Source organism: Oryx dammah, unplaced genomic scaffold (assembly GCF_014754425.2).
Source record: "Oryx dammah isolate SB20612 unplaced genomic scaffold, SCBI_Odam_1.1 HiC_scaffold_28, whole genome shotgun sequence".
NCBI classification, from domain to species: domain Eukaryota; kingdom Metazoa; phylum Chordata; class Mammalia; order Artiodactyla; family Bovidae; genus Oryx; species Oryx dammah.
The window spans coordinates 18,951,766-18,967,701 of NW_024070212.1; the positions used below are offsets into that span (position 1 = coordinate 18,951,766).

Sequence of the window (15,936 nt, forward strand, 5' to 3'; positions counted from 1 at the left end):
AAAAGCTATGGCATAGCTACATATAGTTATCCTATGCTCCCCCATCCCACCCAAATCCCCGCCTCTAAGACTCCTAAGAAGAGTACCAGAAAGAGGATCCTGACTAGGCTGCCGTCCACCTCCTCGACTCGGGACTTCCACCACGTGCCTTCCCACTCAGTCTTGATCAGCTGGCCACTCTTGAGCAACACCATGGGGCGGTTGGGGTAAGCGGTGATATACTCTTCTATGAAGTCTCGGCAGGAGATGTCTTCTATGTCCTCCCAAGTCTTTTTCACTGTCCCAAGGAAGAAGGAGGGCTGAGAGAGGGCAGGTAGGGCATGTCTTGATAGGGGAAAAGGGTTGACAAGGAGATGTTTGGCATTTTTCAAGTTGGGAGGGAGAGAAAAAATAAATGAAGAAATCATAACCTCAAGGGAAGCAAAACCATGACCACTTACAAATATTGAACCTAATGTGCAAATGCACATTCAAATTCTACAAATACTAAATGAATCAGCAGTATGTAAACATAGGTGAGTCACTCATTTCCTAGAAATGGATGTTTCCTCTTAGGAAAAGTCAAGTGGAAATTCTTGCTTACTTGATAAGCCTAAAGGTAAATCAAAAAGAATCAGGTGGCACCATAAACTGACTTAAAAAAATCCTGTCCTTCCTTCTCATGCTCCATCAGGCTTTCAAAGGACCCTGAGTGTATTTACTGCCACGTTATGTGGAAACAGCCATTTTACTTGACCTTTCTGCAACTAAAAACAGTTGCTTCTCTAAGAGTCTCTCCTAAGCCAGAGTCACAAGTATGGGGGAAACTATGAAGACCCCATCTAATACAGGTTCTGTAGAAAGCACTCTGAAAGCAACGCACAGACTGTAGATTTACACAAATGTTAAACATGAGACTAGGAGAGAAGTAACATCTCAAACTTAAATCACTCAGAAATGAAATTAAAACACATCTACAATACATGCATCCACTCAAAATCAGTCATGATCTTCTAATGTCTGACTCTATGGCTGCCAAGACCTAACACTAGACACGAGCAAATAAAACTGTCTCTCTCAAAAAATATTAATCAAACGTATGCTCTTTGAGACTAAAACACCAAGAACATTAGGGCTTTTCCACTGGTGGTCTTAAGAAATACAAGGTAGAAGAGGAAACAAAAAGAGCTAAGGAAAAAAGGAGGGACACTCACGTGGCCGGCAAATGGGATATAGTTCAGACTGTGTAACATAGGAAGCATAGCCATCATCAAAGAAAATGAGAAACCTGTAAGGAAAGAGTGAGAGTAGAAAGACTGGGGGTTATTATATTTAACATGACCAGAAATTATTATAGCTTCCATTCCTCTGGATCACAAACAAGACACAATCCAGGGAACATGTTCCAGTGTACTATTTTCTTTCTACTATTCTTTCTTTCCACCCCAAGAGTTAAGAATTCTCCCTTAGGTTAGCAGATGCAAACTATTATATATAGAATGGATAAACAATAAGGTCCCACTGTATAGCACAGGGAACTATATTCAATATCCTGTAATAAATCATAATGGAAAATAATATTAGAATTCTCCCTTAATCTAACCAACATATCCCCACTTTCCCAAAAGTGATTTATTCTTGTTATACTATTGGACTCTCACATTGTTGAAAAACATTCAGTCTCCATTTCTTCCTTCTGTATGAATTCTCTATTCCCCTAACCATTAATCAATCTGGATTATTCTCCCCTGATCAAATTTTCTCTTTGAGAAAAGGGAAAAAAAGGGGGGAAGAGAGAAAGAAAGAACCACCCACATGACTCTGTGGCAAAGGAAAGAGGGAGTTTCCAGCCACTGAGGTCTAAGAACATCAGAGCCAATTGTGAGATCTGCACTATGGCTTAAACAGGGCAGATGACCTGCTCCTGGCTTCCACTCTCCTTACAATTTCTGTCTAGGTACCTGAGCTTGTTTTTGACGTTTGGTGTCTCAGCTACAATGCCAGCATAGAGCCAGACCTGATTCCCATCTTTGTATTTGGCCACTACTCGACTGCCCACATACAAGCTGTCAGCAGAAGGGTGGTAATCGTAGGCAATGTGGTTTCCTGACAGAAGACTCTTTCCTTTGTTGTCAAATTTCACCTTGTACTTCTTTCCTGACCCTGAGTCAAACGGAAAAGAGAAACAAAAATTTTTAGAAACCATCAGTTTCTGTGTGGACCCTGATTGCTATGTGAGAGACAAAAGCCAAAGGCTCTGGGGAAAAGACACGATCAGTGATGGTGGCCTGCAGGCTCTTGCATTTGCCCTCCCTCTAGCCTGAACATACCAACCGTCTGGATGGCAATAAGGGTGCCTTTGTGCCACGTCTTAGTTCTTTTTTTGCCAAGGATGCGCATGCTGACGACCAAGTCACCATCTTTGCTCAGTTCTCCAGGCATCTGACTCAAGGTTCCTAGGAAGAAAGCAAAGTTGCTCTTAAGAGATACGGCACAGATTGGGGAAAGAATGGAAAATAAAGAGGGTACTGGGTTATTGGGACAAATGGGGTAATCACTGATCCTTAACCAATTTTCCTGCTCCCTTGGCCAAGGGCAGATATATAAAACACAGTTGACTCAACTCTTTATGCTAACAGGAAAAATATGAATTGAAATTCACATGTAACTCAAGACCATCTCACTGTAACCAAATATTTCTGACTCCTTATTAACAACATTAACTATTACTCATTAAATGCCAAGCAGCATGGTGGCTCAGACCATAAAGAATCCACTTGCAATGTGGGAGACCTGGGTTTAATACCTGGGTTAGGAAGATCCCTGGAGGAGGGCCTGGCAACCCACTCCAGTATTCTTATCTGAAGAATCCCCATGGACAGAGGAACCTGGCGGGCTACAGTCCATGGGATCGCAAAGAGTCTGGCATGACTGAGCAACTAAGCACAGCACAGCTTTTATAAATCATTTTCCTGGGAGGGATCTCTTAATAGCTGCATTCTACAAACAAAGTTTCCTTCAGACCTCTTTTTTAGAGTTTGAGTTACTGTTTTTTTTAACCTTCATCTGAAAGAAGATATCAAGAGCACGGAGCTAAAAAGGTATTTGGAAAAAGCCATCATATGGTAGAAAGCCATCAGACAAACGACTTAAGCCAAGAGACTTCCCCAGTGGTCCAGTGGTTAGGACTCTGCACTTTCAGTCCTGTGGGCCTGGGTTTGATCCCTGGTCAGGGTACTAAGATCCCACAAGCTGAGTGATGCAGCCAAAAAAAAAAAAAAGACTTAAGCAAACAGCAAGTGGTATTAAAAGAATCCTACAGAGGTAGAGAAAGACATTGCAATGTTAAAACACAGTCAGTATCCATGAAATCTCTGTAGGACTTCACCTCTGCACCTATACCAAGATGTCTCCTGACTCTAACCTTTGTGAAGATCCTGGGAACTACTCTTCTTGTTGACAGCATCCATGAACTTTTGGACATCTTGAGCCGATTTTCTTAAGGCAGCCATAGCTTCACGGAGCTGTAAGGAAGGGGATAAGGGAGACAAGTTTTAAAATAGTAGCACCGCTTCTTGAGAATAACAACTTGTCTTTTAAAAAATGAAATAGACTGAGTTATGTTTAGAAGCTTACAGTTACTTCTAGAAGCTTATAAGTTACTCTATCAGGCAAAACTTGCCCTTTCTTACAAATCTGGTTCAGAAATCAGCTTTAGGAAGCTTTCCTGATTAATTAATCTAGCTTATCACTGCCAAATTCTATATTCATACAGCATTCAGTGTATGTGTCTGTAAGGAGCTTCTGCATTCTTATAACATTAATTAGAGAACTGCAACCCATGGGGCTGACTTCAGGGTGACTGGTTATATCTTGACTGAACTGACTTAACAGTTAGGCCAAAAGTTTCTTCTATCTTCATATTCTTCTCTCTCATCCTTCTCTTACTCATTTCAAGTTACCTTCTGGTCTTTTGGAGTTCTGCTCCCAGCATCACCTAGACGAGAAAAATTGAGTGTGAAAGACTTATACATAAGAATTTCCAAGAAATCAAGAACCAAACTATCATGGGGACACTAATGACAACAATTATAAAGCAGATATAGATACACATATCTATGTAAAAGTACGAAAAGCATTCAGAAAGATAAACAGCAAACAGATGACAATTCTTACCTGGGGATAAAGTACTGGTACAGGTGACAGTCTATGGGATCTGGGATTTTCAAATACTTGAATTTTTATAACAATAATTTTTTTATGGGTTATCTGAATGATTTGAAAAATGAAATGTGCCCAGTGAATTAAGCTAAAATATTTCTTGAGTAGTGCTGTCCAATAGATAATGGTGATGGTTGTACAACCTTGTGAATACACTAAAAACCACTGAATTATACATTTTAAAAGGGTAAATTTGTTATGTAAATTACATCTGATTTTTTATATTTTTAAGTCAAACTTAAAGGCTTCCGTAATAGCTCAGTTGGTAAAGAATCTGCCGGTAATGCAGGAGACCATGGTTCGATTCCTGCTATGATAGACATATTCTGTTTCTGCACTGTCCAATCTGTTAAAATTTGGCTACTAAGCACAAGAAATGAGTTTTAAATTTTACTGAAGTGAAGTAAAGTAAAAGTTGCTCAGTCGTGTCCGAGTCTTTGTGACCCCATGGACTATACAGTCCACGGAATTCTCTAGGCCAGAATACTGAAGGGGTAGCCTTTCCCTTCTCCAGTGGATCTTGGCAACCCAGGGATTGAACCCAGGTCTCCCGCATTGCAGGTGGACTCTTTACCAGCTAAGCCACAAGGGAAGTCCAAGAATACTGGAATGGGTAGCCTATCCCTTTTCCAGCGGATTTTCCCGATCCAGGAATCAAACCATGGTCTCTTGCATTGCAGGCAGATTCTTTACCAACTGACCTATCATGGAAGCCTTTGCTGCTGCTGCTGCTGCTGCTGCTAAGTTGCTTCAGCCATGTCCAACTCTGTGTGACCCCAGAGATGGCAGCCTATGAGGCTCCCCCGTCCCTGGGATTCTCCAGGCAAGAACACTGGAATGGGTTGCCATTTCCTTCTCCAATGCATGACAGTGAAAACTGACAGTGAAGTCGCTCAGTTGTTTGACCCTTAGCGGCCCCATGGACCACCGCCTACCAGGCCCCTCCATCCATGGAATTTTCCAGGCAAGAGTACTGGAGTGGGGTGCCACTGCCTTCTCCAATGGAAGCCTTTAAATTTGACTAAAAAATTTAAAAAATCAGATGTAATTTACGTAACAAATTTACCCCTTTAAAATGTTTAATTTAGTGGTTTTTAGTGTATTCACAAGGTTGTACAACCATCACCATTATCTAATTCTAGAACATTTTCATCACCCTGAAAAGAAATCCCACTAAGTATGGGGCTTCTATTAACAGTCATTCCCCATTCCACCATACCTGCAACCTCCAGCAACTACTAATCTACTATCTGTCTCTATGGTTTGCCTTTTCTGCATACTTCACATAAATGGAATCATACGTGGTACATCACATGAGATTCATCTATGTTGCAGCATTATTAGCACTTCATTTTTATGATTAATAGTCCATTGTATGGCTATACTATATTTTATTTATCCATTCATCAGTTGATGAACATTTGGGTTATTTACACTTTTTGGCTGTTATGAATAATGTTGATAGGCACATTTGTATATGAGTTTTCAAAAATAATTTAAATATTATTTCTGGCTGTGCTGGGTTTTAATTGTGATGCACATGCTTTCTCTTTCTCTAGCTGCAGTGGGTGGACACTACTCTTTAGTTGTGGTGGTGTATGGACTTCTCATAGCGGTGGCTTCTTTTGTTGTGGAACACTGGCTCTAGGGTGCTTAGGCTTCAGTAGTTGCAGGCTCAGCAGGGTGCAGCACATAGGCTTGGCTGCCCTAAGGCATGTGGGATCTTAGTTCCTGGACCAGGGATCAAACCCATGTCCCTTGCATTTGCAGGAGAATTCTTAACTGCTGGACCACCAGGAAGTCCCTATATGAGTTTTTATGTGGGCATATGTTGTCATTTCTCTTGGATTATGGCCAGGAGTAGAACTGCCAGGCCATAAAGTAGCTCAATGTTTAACCTTTTGGTGAATTCAAAGACTTGTCCAAAGTGGCTGTACCATTTTGCATTCTCACCAGCAATTTTAGAGGGTTCCAAATTCTCCACATCCTTACCAATACTTATATTACTATCTTTTTTCTTACAGCTATCCTAATAAGTAGTTTTGACTTGCATTTCCTTAATAGCTAATGATGTTAAACATCTTTTCATATACTTATTAGTCATTTACACATCTTTGAAGAAGTATCTATTCAAATATTTCGCCTATTTTTAAATGGCTATTTGTCTTTTTATTCTTAAGTTTTAAGAGTTACTCATACATCCTGGAAAATACTAGACTTCACATTTCACATAATTTAAAAATTTTTGGCCCTGCCATGTGGTTTGCAGGATCTTAGTTCCCTGACCAGGGATTGAACCCAGGTTTTCCACCATGAAAACTCAGCATCCTAAACACGGGACCACCAGGAATCCTCACATTCACATAATTTAAATAGCCACATGTGGATGGTGGCTACTGTACTGAACAATGAAGTTTTAGAGATTTATAACATTTAAAAATGGAAGGCAATGGTGATCATCATTTTGCAATAAACATATATATCAAATCATTATGTCTTATACTTTAAATACTATATTATCAACTATATCTCAATAAAACTTGGAGGGAAACGTGGCAAAAATAAATAAATGGAAAGCAATGTAAATGACCAAAAATGAAATAAAAATTTAGTGAGATCATCAGATAAAAAAATCTATATGCAAAAGTCAACTACATGTCTAAAATACCAGCAAAACTATTTAGAAATGTAGTTTTAAAAAAAAGTTAGTGCAAGCTTTCTGTGGAGAAAATGAATCAACCTTAGTGAAAAATGTTAAGGACTAAATACATGATCTTTGTATGGGAGATTTAAATACTATGAAAATTATTAACTATCTCTATACTGATAATCTGATAATGTCAACTGATACTGACATTTTGATAATGTCTATAGTTCTGGGGTTTTTATTGGTGTGTGTGTAGGGAAATGGGGGAACATGAAAAGCTAACTCTCAAATATAAGGAAAACACGTGTAAAAGAACCAAGACATCTGTGAAGAATGAGAAAGTGAAGTTACTAGAGTTAACAGATAGAAAAACTTATAAAGTCACAGTGATGGACAGTATAGAGTTGACTTAGTAAGAAATGACACACCAATGAAACAGAAAATCCAGGAACAAACCCATAGACATATGTATATATAATTTATGATAGAACAGCAGAGACATTACTTTGCCAACAAAAGTCCTTCTAGTCAAAGCTATGGTTTTTCCAGTAAATGGCAACCCACTCCGGTACCCTTGCCTGGAAAATCTCATGAACAGAGAAGCCTGATAGGCTACAGCCCATGGGGTTGCAAAGAGTCGGACACGACTGAGCAACTTCACTTCACTTTCACATGTATGGATGTTAAGAGTTGGACTATAAAGAAAGCTGAGCACCGAAGAATTGATGCTTTTGAACTATGGTGTTGGAGAAGACTCTTGACAGTCTCTTGGACAGCAAGGAGATCCAACTAGTCCATCCTAAAGGAAATCCGTCCTGAATATTCATTGGAAAGACTGATGCTAAAGCTGAAACTCCAATACTCTGCCCACCTGTCGCGAAGAATGGATTCATCTGAAAAGACCCTGAGGCTGGGAAAGACTGAAGGTGGGAGAAGGGGATGACAGAGGATGAGATGGTTGGATGGCATCACCAACTCAATGGATATGAGTTTGAGTAAGCTCCGAAGGTTGGTGATGGACAGGGAAGCCTGGAGTGCTGCAGTCCATGGGGGTCGCAAAGAGTCGGACACAACTGAGGGCCTGAACTGAACTGACTGAAGCAATGCGAATCAGCAAGAGGTGGCTCATTTCAATAATGGTGCTGGAGAATTATTTAAGAACATTATGAAAAAAAGAAAACACCTCAAATATTACACAAAAAAATATATTTCAGTTAGATTAAAAACTTAAATGTGAAACGCAAAACTATGAAACTTTCAAAGGCAATGTAAAAGATCTTTGTAGATTCAGGGCAGTAAAGATATAAAAAGCAGTGACCATAAAAGAAAATGTTAAAAGCTACAACTTCTGTTTATTAGCAAATAACATAAAAAGTAAGGACAAAATATAAGCTTGGAGTAATATGTCCATTTTATAACTGCAAAGGATTAGTAATTATAATTACAGGAATAACAAGAAGACTCTCTGAACTAAAAAAAAAAACCCAAACATACAGTTGAGTGAATGAGCAAAAGACATGAACAGACATTTCAAAGAAAAACTATAGATAACTCACACATGAAAAGATTCTCAAGTCCATTAGTAAACAGAGAAATCAAAATTTAAAATGACAATACCATGTGTTGTCAAGGATGTGGAACATGGGCCACTTGCATTCACTGGTGGTATAAATATAAATTGGGACAACCACTTTAGAAAGCTTTTTGGTCATTAATTATCCAGCAAGGTTGAAAATTTCATATCCGAAGAACCAGCAACTCCACTCTTACAGTATCCTACGATATCCTAAAAAGATTCTTGCACGTGTGCATCAAGGATCATGTACAAGAATATGTAGAGCATTACTTATAATTGCAAAAAAACTAAAAACAAATGAAATGTCAATTGTTAGGAGATAGATAAACTGGCATATTCACATAATGGAGCACCATACTGCAGCAGCAACTGTACCAAGCACTACACATCAGCATGATACTGATGAAGTCATCAAAGAATGCCTGCAATGTCTAAGATTCCATTTACCTAGTTCAAATATAGGCAAAACTATAGCATTTCTGGTGATACTGATGAGACAAGACTGGACAATCCTCCTATGCAGAAAACAAACATAAAACTGGACAAAATGGCAAAAAAAAAAAAAAAAATATTCAGGATGCTGGAAACTGTCCAAAGGCAAACAATAGATTGATAAGTATTTATATCTGAAAAACTGCTAAACCTTATGGTAACAAAAGTGGGAGTCTATGGATCTCTTTCCTGGGGCAGCTCCCACCCCTGTTCCACTGCTAGCATGGTGGGCAAAAACTGTACCTTTACCATCAAGGTGCTAGCACTAACAAGTAGCTTTGCTACTCTGAGGTTGTAGCTCTTGCTTAGAGTGAACAACCAACCAGTCAGGGATTTAACAAGGAATTCTGAAAATGAGAGCGCCACACTCAGGCTTTAGGTAAATTCTCTATACATTCTTGGGTGACTATTAAAATACACACATGCAAAGAGGAGACAAGTATGCCTGATTAACCCAAGGTCAAAGAAAAAAAAAATCACAAAATTAAAATTTATGAGGTACATGAAAATTAAAACTAACATAAAAAAACTTATGAGATGCAGCAAAGCAATGCTTAGAGGGAAATTTATAGCTTTAAATGTTTATACCAGGAAGGAAGAAAGGTCTAGAGTCAATAGTCTCAGCTTCAACTTTAAGGAGGGACTTCCCTGGTGGCTAAGACTCTGAACTCAATGCAGGGGCCTGGGTTCGCTCTCTGGTGAGGGAACTAGATCCCACATGCCACAACTAAGAGTCTTATGCCACAACAAAGATCAAACATCCTGTGTGCGTCAACTAAAACCTGGTGCAGCCAAAATAAATACATAAATATTAAAAAAAGGAAAGAAACTAAAAAAAGAAAAGCAAACCAAACTCAAGAAAACTGGAAGGAAGAAAATAATAAAGATCAGAGTAGAAATCGATGAAATAGGTAACAGAAAAAGAGTAGCAAAAATAAATCTATGAACTCCCAATACTGGTTCCTTATAAAAGAACAAAAATTGATTAAACCAGTAAGCTAGATTAACCAAGAAACAAAAAGACGAGATCCAAAAGACCATATCAGGAATGAAAGGGACATCACTACAGAACTACAGAAATTAAAAAGGATCATAAAGGAATACTACGAATAACATTATGACAATAATTTAGACAACTTTGATAAAGTGAACAAATTCCTAGAAAGACACAAATGAACAAAACCAACTTGAGAAGGAATAGAAAACTTAAATAAATATATCAGGTAAGGAAAATGGAGGGCTTCCCTGGTGGTCCCAATGTAGGGGGCCCAGGTTCGATCCCTGGTCAGGGAACTAGATCCCACATGCGGCAACTAAAAATCCCATGTGCTGCAACTAAGACCCAGAGCAGCCAAACAGATAAAAATAAGTATATTTAAAAAAAGAAAATGGATTAGTAATTAAAAGCCTTCCCACAATAAATTACAATGTGATATGCTAAACTGGATCTTGGAACAGAAAAACCAGAAATAGAATAAAGTCTGGAGTTTAGATAAAAAGAAAGTACCAATGTTTGTTTCTCAGTTTTGACCAGTATCTAGCATGGTAACATAATATGAGAAGAAACTGGTGAAAGGTATGCAGGAACTGTCTATTACCTTTGCAACTTTCCCACAAATCTAAAGTGATTTCAAGTTAAAAAGCTTATTTATAAAAAAGCTTTCCACAAAGAAAAGTCCAAGCCAAGATGGTCTCATTGCTGAATTTATCAAACATTTAAGGAAGAAGTAATACCATCCCACACAACTCAGAGGAAGGAACACCTCCCAACTCATCTTGTAAGGCTTGTATTACCTTGATGCTATAGCCAAAGACATCACTACAAAACTACCAACAGCCCTCAAACGTATGTGCAAAAATTATTAAAACATTTGCAAATCCAATACAACAACATATAAAAAGGATTATACACTAAGACAAAGTGGGGGAGGAGGCAAGGATGAGAGATTTATTCCAGGAACAAACGACTGGTTTAACATCCAAAAAATAATTATTGTAATACATTCTATTAATAGGATAAATGATAAAAGTTGTATGATCATCTGAGGACAATACAGAAAAAGGAGCTAACAAAATCTAAAATTGAATCCAGTTATGATAAAAGCTCTCAGGAAACTAGGAATAGAAGCAACTTCCATCAATCTGATAAAAGATACCTACAATTTACACCATAATTAATGTTAATAAAATGTTTTCCTGCCAAAATCAGGAATAAGCAAAGGATGTCTGCTCTCAAAACTGTTTTTCAACATCACAATGAAGGTTCTAGCAAGCGTAATAAAACAAGGGGGGGGGGGAGACATCTAGATTAGAAAGGAAGAAGTAAAATGACTATTTGCAGATAGCATGATCTAATATATAGAAGGTTCTAAGGGAGCCACAAAAAACTTCCAGGAAATTGATAAGCTGATGCGAAAATTTATTTGGACTATATATGAAATACAAATGAATTTGGAGGATTTTCACAAAATGATTTTAATACTTACTGTCAAGCTATAGTAATTAAGACAGTGTGGTGCTGGTAAAAAATAAACATTTAGATAAAGTGAAGTGAAGTCGCTCAGTCATGTCCGACTCTTTGCGACCCCATGGCTCCTCCGTCCATGGGATTTTCCAAGCAAGAATACTGGAGTGGGTTGCCATTTTCTTCTCCAGGAGATCTTCCCAATCCAGGGATTGAACCCAGGTCTCCCACATTGTAAGCAGACGCTTTACCATCGTAGCCACCAGGGAAATGTGACCCTCAAATATACAGCCAGCTGACTTTCAACAAGCATCCTGAAAGGACACTCTTTTCAATAAGTGGTGGAACAACTAGATAGCTGTTAAGTGAAACAAACCAACCAACTACCCTCAATCCTTACTTTAAGAATTTTTATTCTTCAAAAGACATCATTAAGAAAATGAAGAGACCACATCTGGGAGAAAATGTTTATAAAACAGAACTAATAAATGAATAGTACCTAAAGTACAATAAGTCAGAAGACTTATATATATTGACTTAGAAAAGTCAACAGTAAAAAGACAACGAATTTTTTCAAAAAGGCAAAATTATCTGAACAGACAGTTGCCTAAAATACATACATAAATGGCAAATAAGTATGTGAAAAGATGCTCAATGTCTTTAGAAACATACAAGCTACAATCACAATGCGAAGGAGTCCCCCAGTGGTCTAGTGGTTAGGATTCTGGGCTTTCACTGCTGTGGCCCAAGATCTCGCACAGAATGATACTGTCATGCACCCACTAGAATGACCAGATGACTGACAATACCAATCATTGACAAGGATGTCTCCCATACTTTGCTAGCAGGAATGTAAAATTGGAAAACACAACAGCAGTTTCTTCAAAACTCATACATTTACCTTAAGACCTAGCAATTCTACTCTTGGGTGGAATATCCAAGAGACATGAAACAAAACATGGACATTAAAACTTCCACACAAATGGTCATAGCAACATTATTTGTAATGGCCCCAAACTGGAAACCCAAATGTTTATCAGTTGAGGAACGGATAAAAACATGTGGCTATCCATACAATGGAATGTTATTCAACAAAAAAGGAACAAACTACTGATAAATGCAACACGGATGAACCTCAAACACATTATGTTAAATGACAAAAGGTAGACATAATAGATGACATACTGTGACCCTACTTAATAGTAAATTTGTAGAATAGGCAAAAACTTCACAGAGAAAGCAAGCAGATCAGTGGTTGCCTGGGGGTGACAATACAGACTAATGACAAACATGCATGCGGGCACTTTCTGGGGTGATGCAAGAGTTCTAAAACTGGATTGGGGTGAAGACTGCCGTACTATAAAATTATTCACTACAACTCAACCTGTACACTTAAAGTGGGTGAATTTTATAGTATGTAAATTATACCTTAAAAATTGTTAAAGAATAGACAAAACCAAATAATCTGCTTTGAGAAATATATATATATACCCACACATTAAATGCCATCTATTAAAAAAAGCAAGGAAATTTAGAATACAGATTATACAGAATAGGGAAAGGAGAATAATTCAATCAGGAAGTAGCAGGCAGGGAAGATCCATGACACTAACAATCTTTTTTTTTTCTCTGTAACAGACAAGTCCAACAGTTAGGAATATGAAGTTAGTGAGAATGGTTTTTCTCCTCTTTTATCTTCTATCTGCTCATCTTCCTATGTTTCAGTTTCAATCCTGAGACTTTCCAGTCCACAGCCTCATCTCTTACCTGAATCAATACTGAGGACATCATCATCTTCATCAGGAATCTCAATTATTTCTGTAGGCCGGGAAGCTTCATCTTCAGAGCTGCTGTCCCGGTACTGTAGTCCCAGTTTGGAATAAAAGTCCTTCACCAAAGACTCACAGTTAGTCACTGCCCTAATATTGGAACACATGTAGAAAAGGTCAAAGCCAGCAGAAGCAGGGGGAAAAGCCATTAGAATTTATTTTTATATATTTAACTGTATATAGACTTCTATTTAAACAGACCATATTCCAAAGTGTCTCTGTTTTGAATTTAAGAGGCTTATCCCATAGAAAAATATTTAAATTGTGATTTCTTGAAAAATCCAAAGTCAGCTCAAAGCATGGTCCTTTCAATTTCATTATTTACCTTTTGTTATTTGAAAATACATTCTAAGTGACAAGTAGGGCAAAAGAAACCACTCTTCTGGGGGTTTAGAGTAGAAATAAGGTTCGAGGAACTTGTTAAAGCTTCACAGTTACATGAAACAGCAAATCTTCACAATATGCACTCCCTAGATGATTCTAGTAAGAAAACAAAACAACTGTTCTGAAGTAGAGTGTAGGATAAAAAAGCGGAAGGGACTCAAGACTTGGACTCCCCTACTGCTGATCAGTAGCTCAGATGGTAAAGAACCCGCCTGCAATGCAGGAGACCGAGGTTTGATCCCTGGGTCGGGAAGATCCCCTGGAAAAGGAAATGGCAACCCACTCCAGTACTCTTGCCTGGAGAATTCCATGGACGGAGGAACCTGGTGGGCTACAGTCTGTGGGATCACAAAGAGTCAGACATGACTGTGTGACTAACTTTCACTGCTGATCATATATTAACCGCTGATAGATGAATATTACATGATGACTATGCAGTTAGATTTTGGCCCTTAACCTTTGAGGAAGTGCAAGGTTCTACATGTCTGTACCTTCTAAAGTACAATGTCATAACAATTATACTATTTTTAAAATGTCTGCCAATAGGCAGATTTACTATTTCCTATGTGGTTCTTACCTGGATGCATCATCAAAGAGTTGGTCAACATGGGCCACCTCAGATTCCTTCTGTATTACCCAAGTCTCCAACTCTGCTAGTTGCTTCTTGCGCTGCTGTACACAGTCCATCTTTTCCAGTTCTTCATCAATGAACTGTCGAAGCTCCTCCATTGAGATACCCAGCTCCTCAACCACGGACTGTTGCAGCTCTGCAATTTCTTCAGATTCCACTGCTGCTGTTGCTGCTGCCAAACCAATGCACCCAGGGAGGGAGGACATATTGCTGTCCTCTACATGGAGCAGGAAACTAAAATTACTTTTGGAGTTGATCATAACCACAATAGAGAATTTCAGTCCCCTAATAAAACTCATTCCTACTCAGCAACTTGTTACTCAGATACATGTAGTTAGGTGTGATTCCATGTCCATCCCCCCACCAATCCCCCAGTTATCCAGTATCTGAAGCTGAGATTTTGTAGAGTTCTCATCTCCTATAAGCTGTAGACTATAGGCCTGAATAAAATGAAAGTTTGACAGGGCATGGAGGACATATATCATGCAACAAGGAGCTACCAAAAATAATGTTTTAGGAAACTGAAAAGAAGCAATTTATTGAGGTAGATATTTCTGTGACCTGTGTTCCTTGACTAACGAGATAAATCTTTGCACGCTATGCTAATTTGAGCAAATATCCCCACCTGGAGGGGAAGGTTTGGTTTACAACTCCCTAATTCGTTGTTTTCTCTTTAATTACTTTTCTCTTTACATCACTTTGCTTTCACGTTGAAAGACACAAGTACACAAAAGCTTGCAGGAGAAAAGGTCTTCCCAAAGTAAAATGAAATAAAATAATTTGGGAATAAAAGGTGGCTACCTAAATCGACAATTCAAATACTCGCACATACAACACACACTGGTGTTAACTGCTTCTTCGATCAAACGGTTAAAGCAAAACTGAAGCCAGAATGCCCTGCGACCCCAGGGCCAGTTCTCACTGCCTCCATTTCTCTTTAGCCCACACGCCGCCCCACCCCCGCGCTACCCATTTTAGGGGTGCGTCCCACCCACCCGCAAATCCAGTTCAACACCGCCCCCGCTAGTCTCCGGGAAAGACCTCCTTCCCACCCTCGCCCGACCTCTTACAACAAACAAAACATTCCATACAAGCCCTTGGTCTCCAAATACCTCAATTAACAGTATTTCCCACACCTCCCCTGTTTCCAGGTAAAGATGGCTCTTTCTCACCAGCCAGACCCCAGACTCACGACACAGGGGTCGGCCTCGGTAGGGAAGAACGAAACCAAACAGAAAAGGGAGCAGGGGGAGGGGAAGAAGCGTGAGGGAGGGAAGGGGAAGCGAGTGGGGGGGGGGGAAAAAAAAAAAAGACGCCGGAAGCAAGCCAGAGGTGCCGTTCCGGTCGCTGCGACGGTAGCCTGATGGGGTCAAACCCAAAGCCGCAGGGCGCCCCTCGAAGGCTGGGAAACTCAGGGGCGTACGCATGCGTCAAGGAAAATCCTTCCAGGGCACACGTGAGAAACGATTGGCGGGTAAAGTGGGCGTGGCTTAGGTACATTACAGAAAGGCTCCGCCTCGTCTACCACCCCACAACTGGTGGTAGGTAGTAGTACTAAGTTTGTTGTGCCGAGGCTCAGTCGGCAACCGCTAAGGTTTAGAATTCTCCCTTGTACTTGAGTTTGTTGTGTTACATAAATCGTACAAATTGTAATAAGTCGAGTTCCGTTCAGTCGCTCAGTCGTGTCCGACTTTGCTACCCTATGGATAGGCT

At 39.3% G+C, this 15,936-nt stretch overlaps 1 protein-coding gene across 3 annotated transcripts in view; it reads right to left on the bottom strand.

The window, feature by feature from the left end:
* Positions 1-15,564, bottom strand: part of SETDB1 (SET domain bifurcated histone lysine methyltransferase 1) — a 29,244-nt gene extending 13,680 nt beyond the window's left edge. The window contains exons 1-9 of one of the 3 annotated variants that reach the window (XM_040230742.1): positions 15,396-15,564; positions 14,170-14,440; positions 13,147-13,298; positions 3,942-3,976; positions 3,404-3,503; positions 2,310-2,435; positions 1,941-2,142; positions 1,194-1,267; positions 87-277 (exon numbers count right to left, since the gene is read on the bottom strand). In XM_040230742.1, coding sequence (XP_040086676.1) covers positions 87-277; positions 1,194-1,267; positions 1,941-2,142; positions 2,310-2,435; positions 3,404-3,503; positions 3,942-3,976; positions 13,147-13,298; positions 14,170-14,429 — 1,140 coding nt within the window. In that variant the 5' untranslated portion in view covers positions 14,430-14,440; positions 15,396-15,564. Of the gene's footprint in view, positions 1-86; positions 278-1,193; positions 1,268-1,940; positions 2,143-2,309; positions 2,436-3,403; positions 3,504-3,941; positions 3,977-13,146; positions 13,299-14,169; positions 14,441-15,335 lie in introns of all 3 variants that reach the window. The other 2 variants (XM_040230741.1, XM_040230743.1) reach the window with 2 other exon arrangements.
* Between the last annotated feature and the right edge of the window lie 372 nt (positions 15,565-15,936).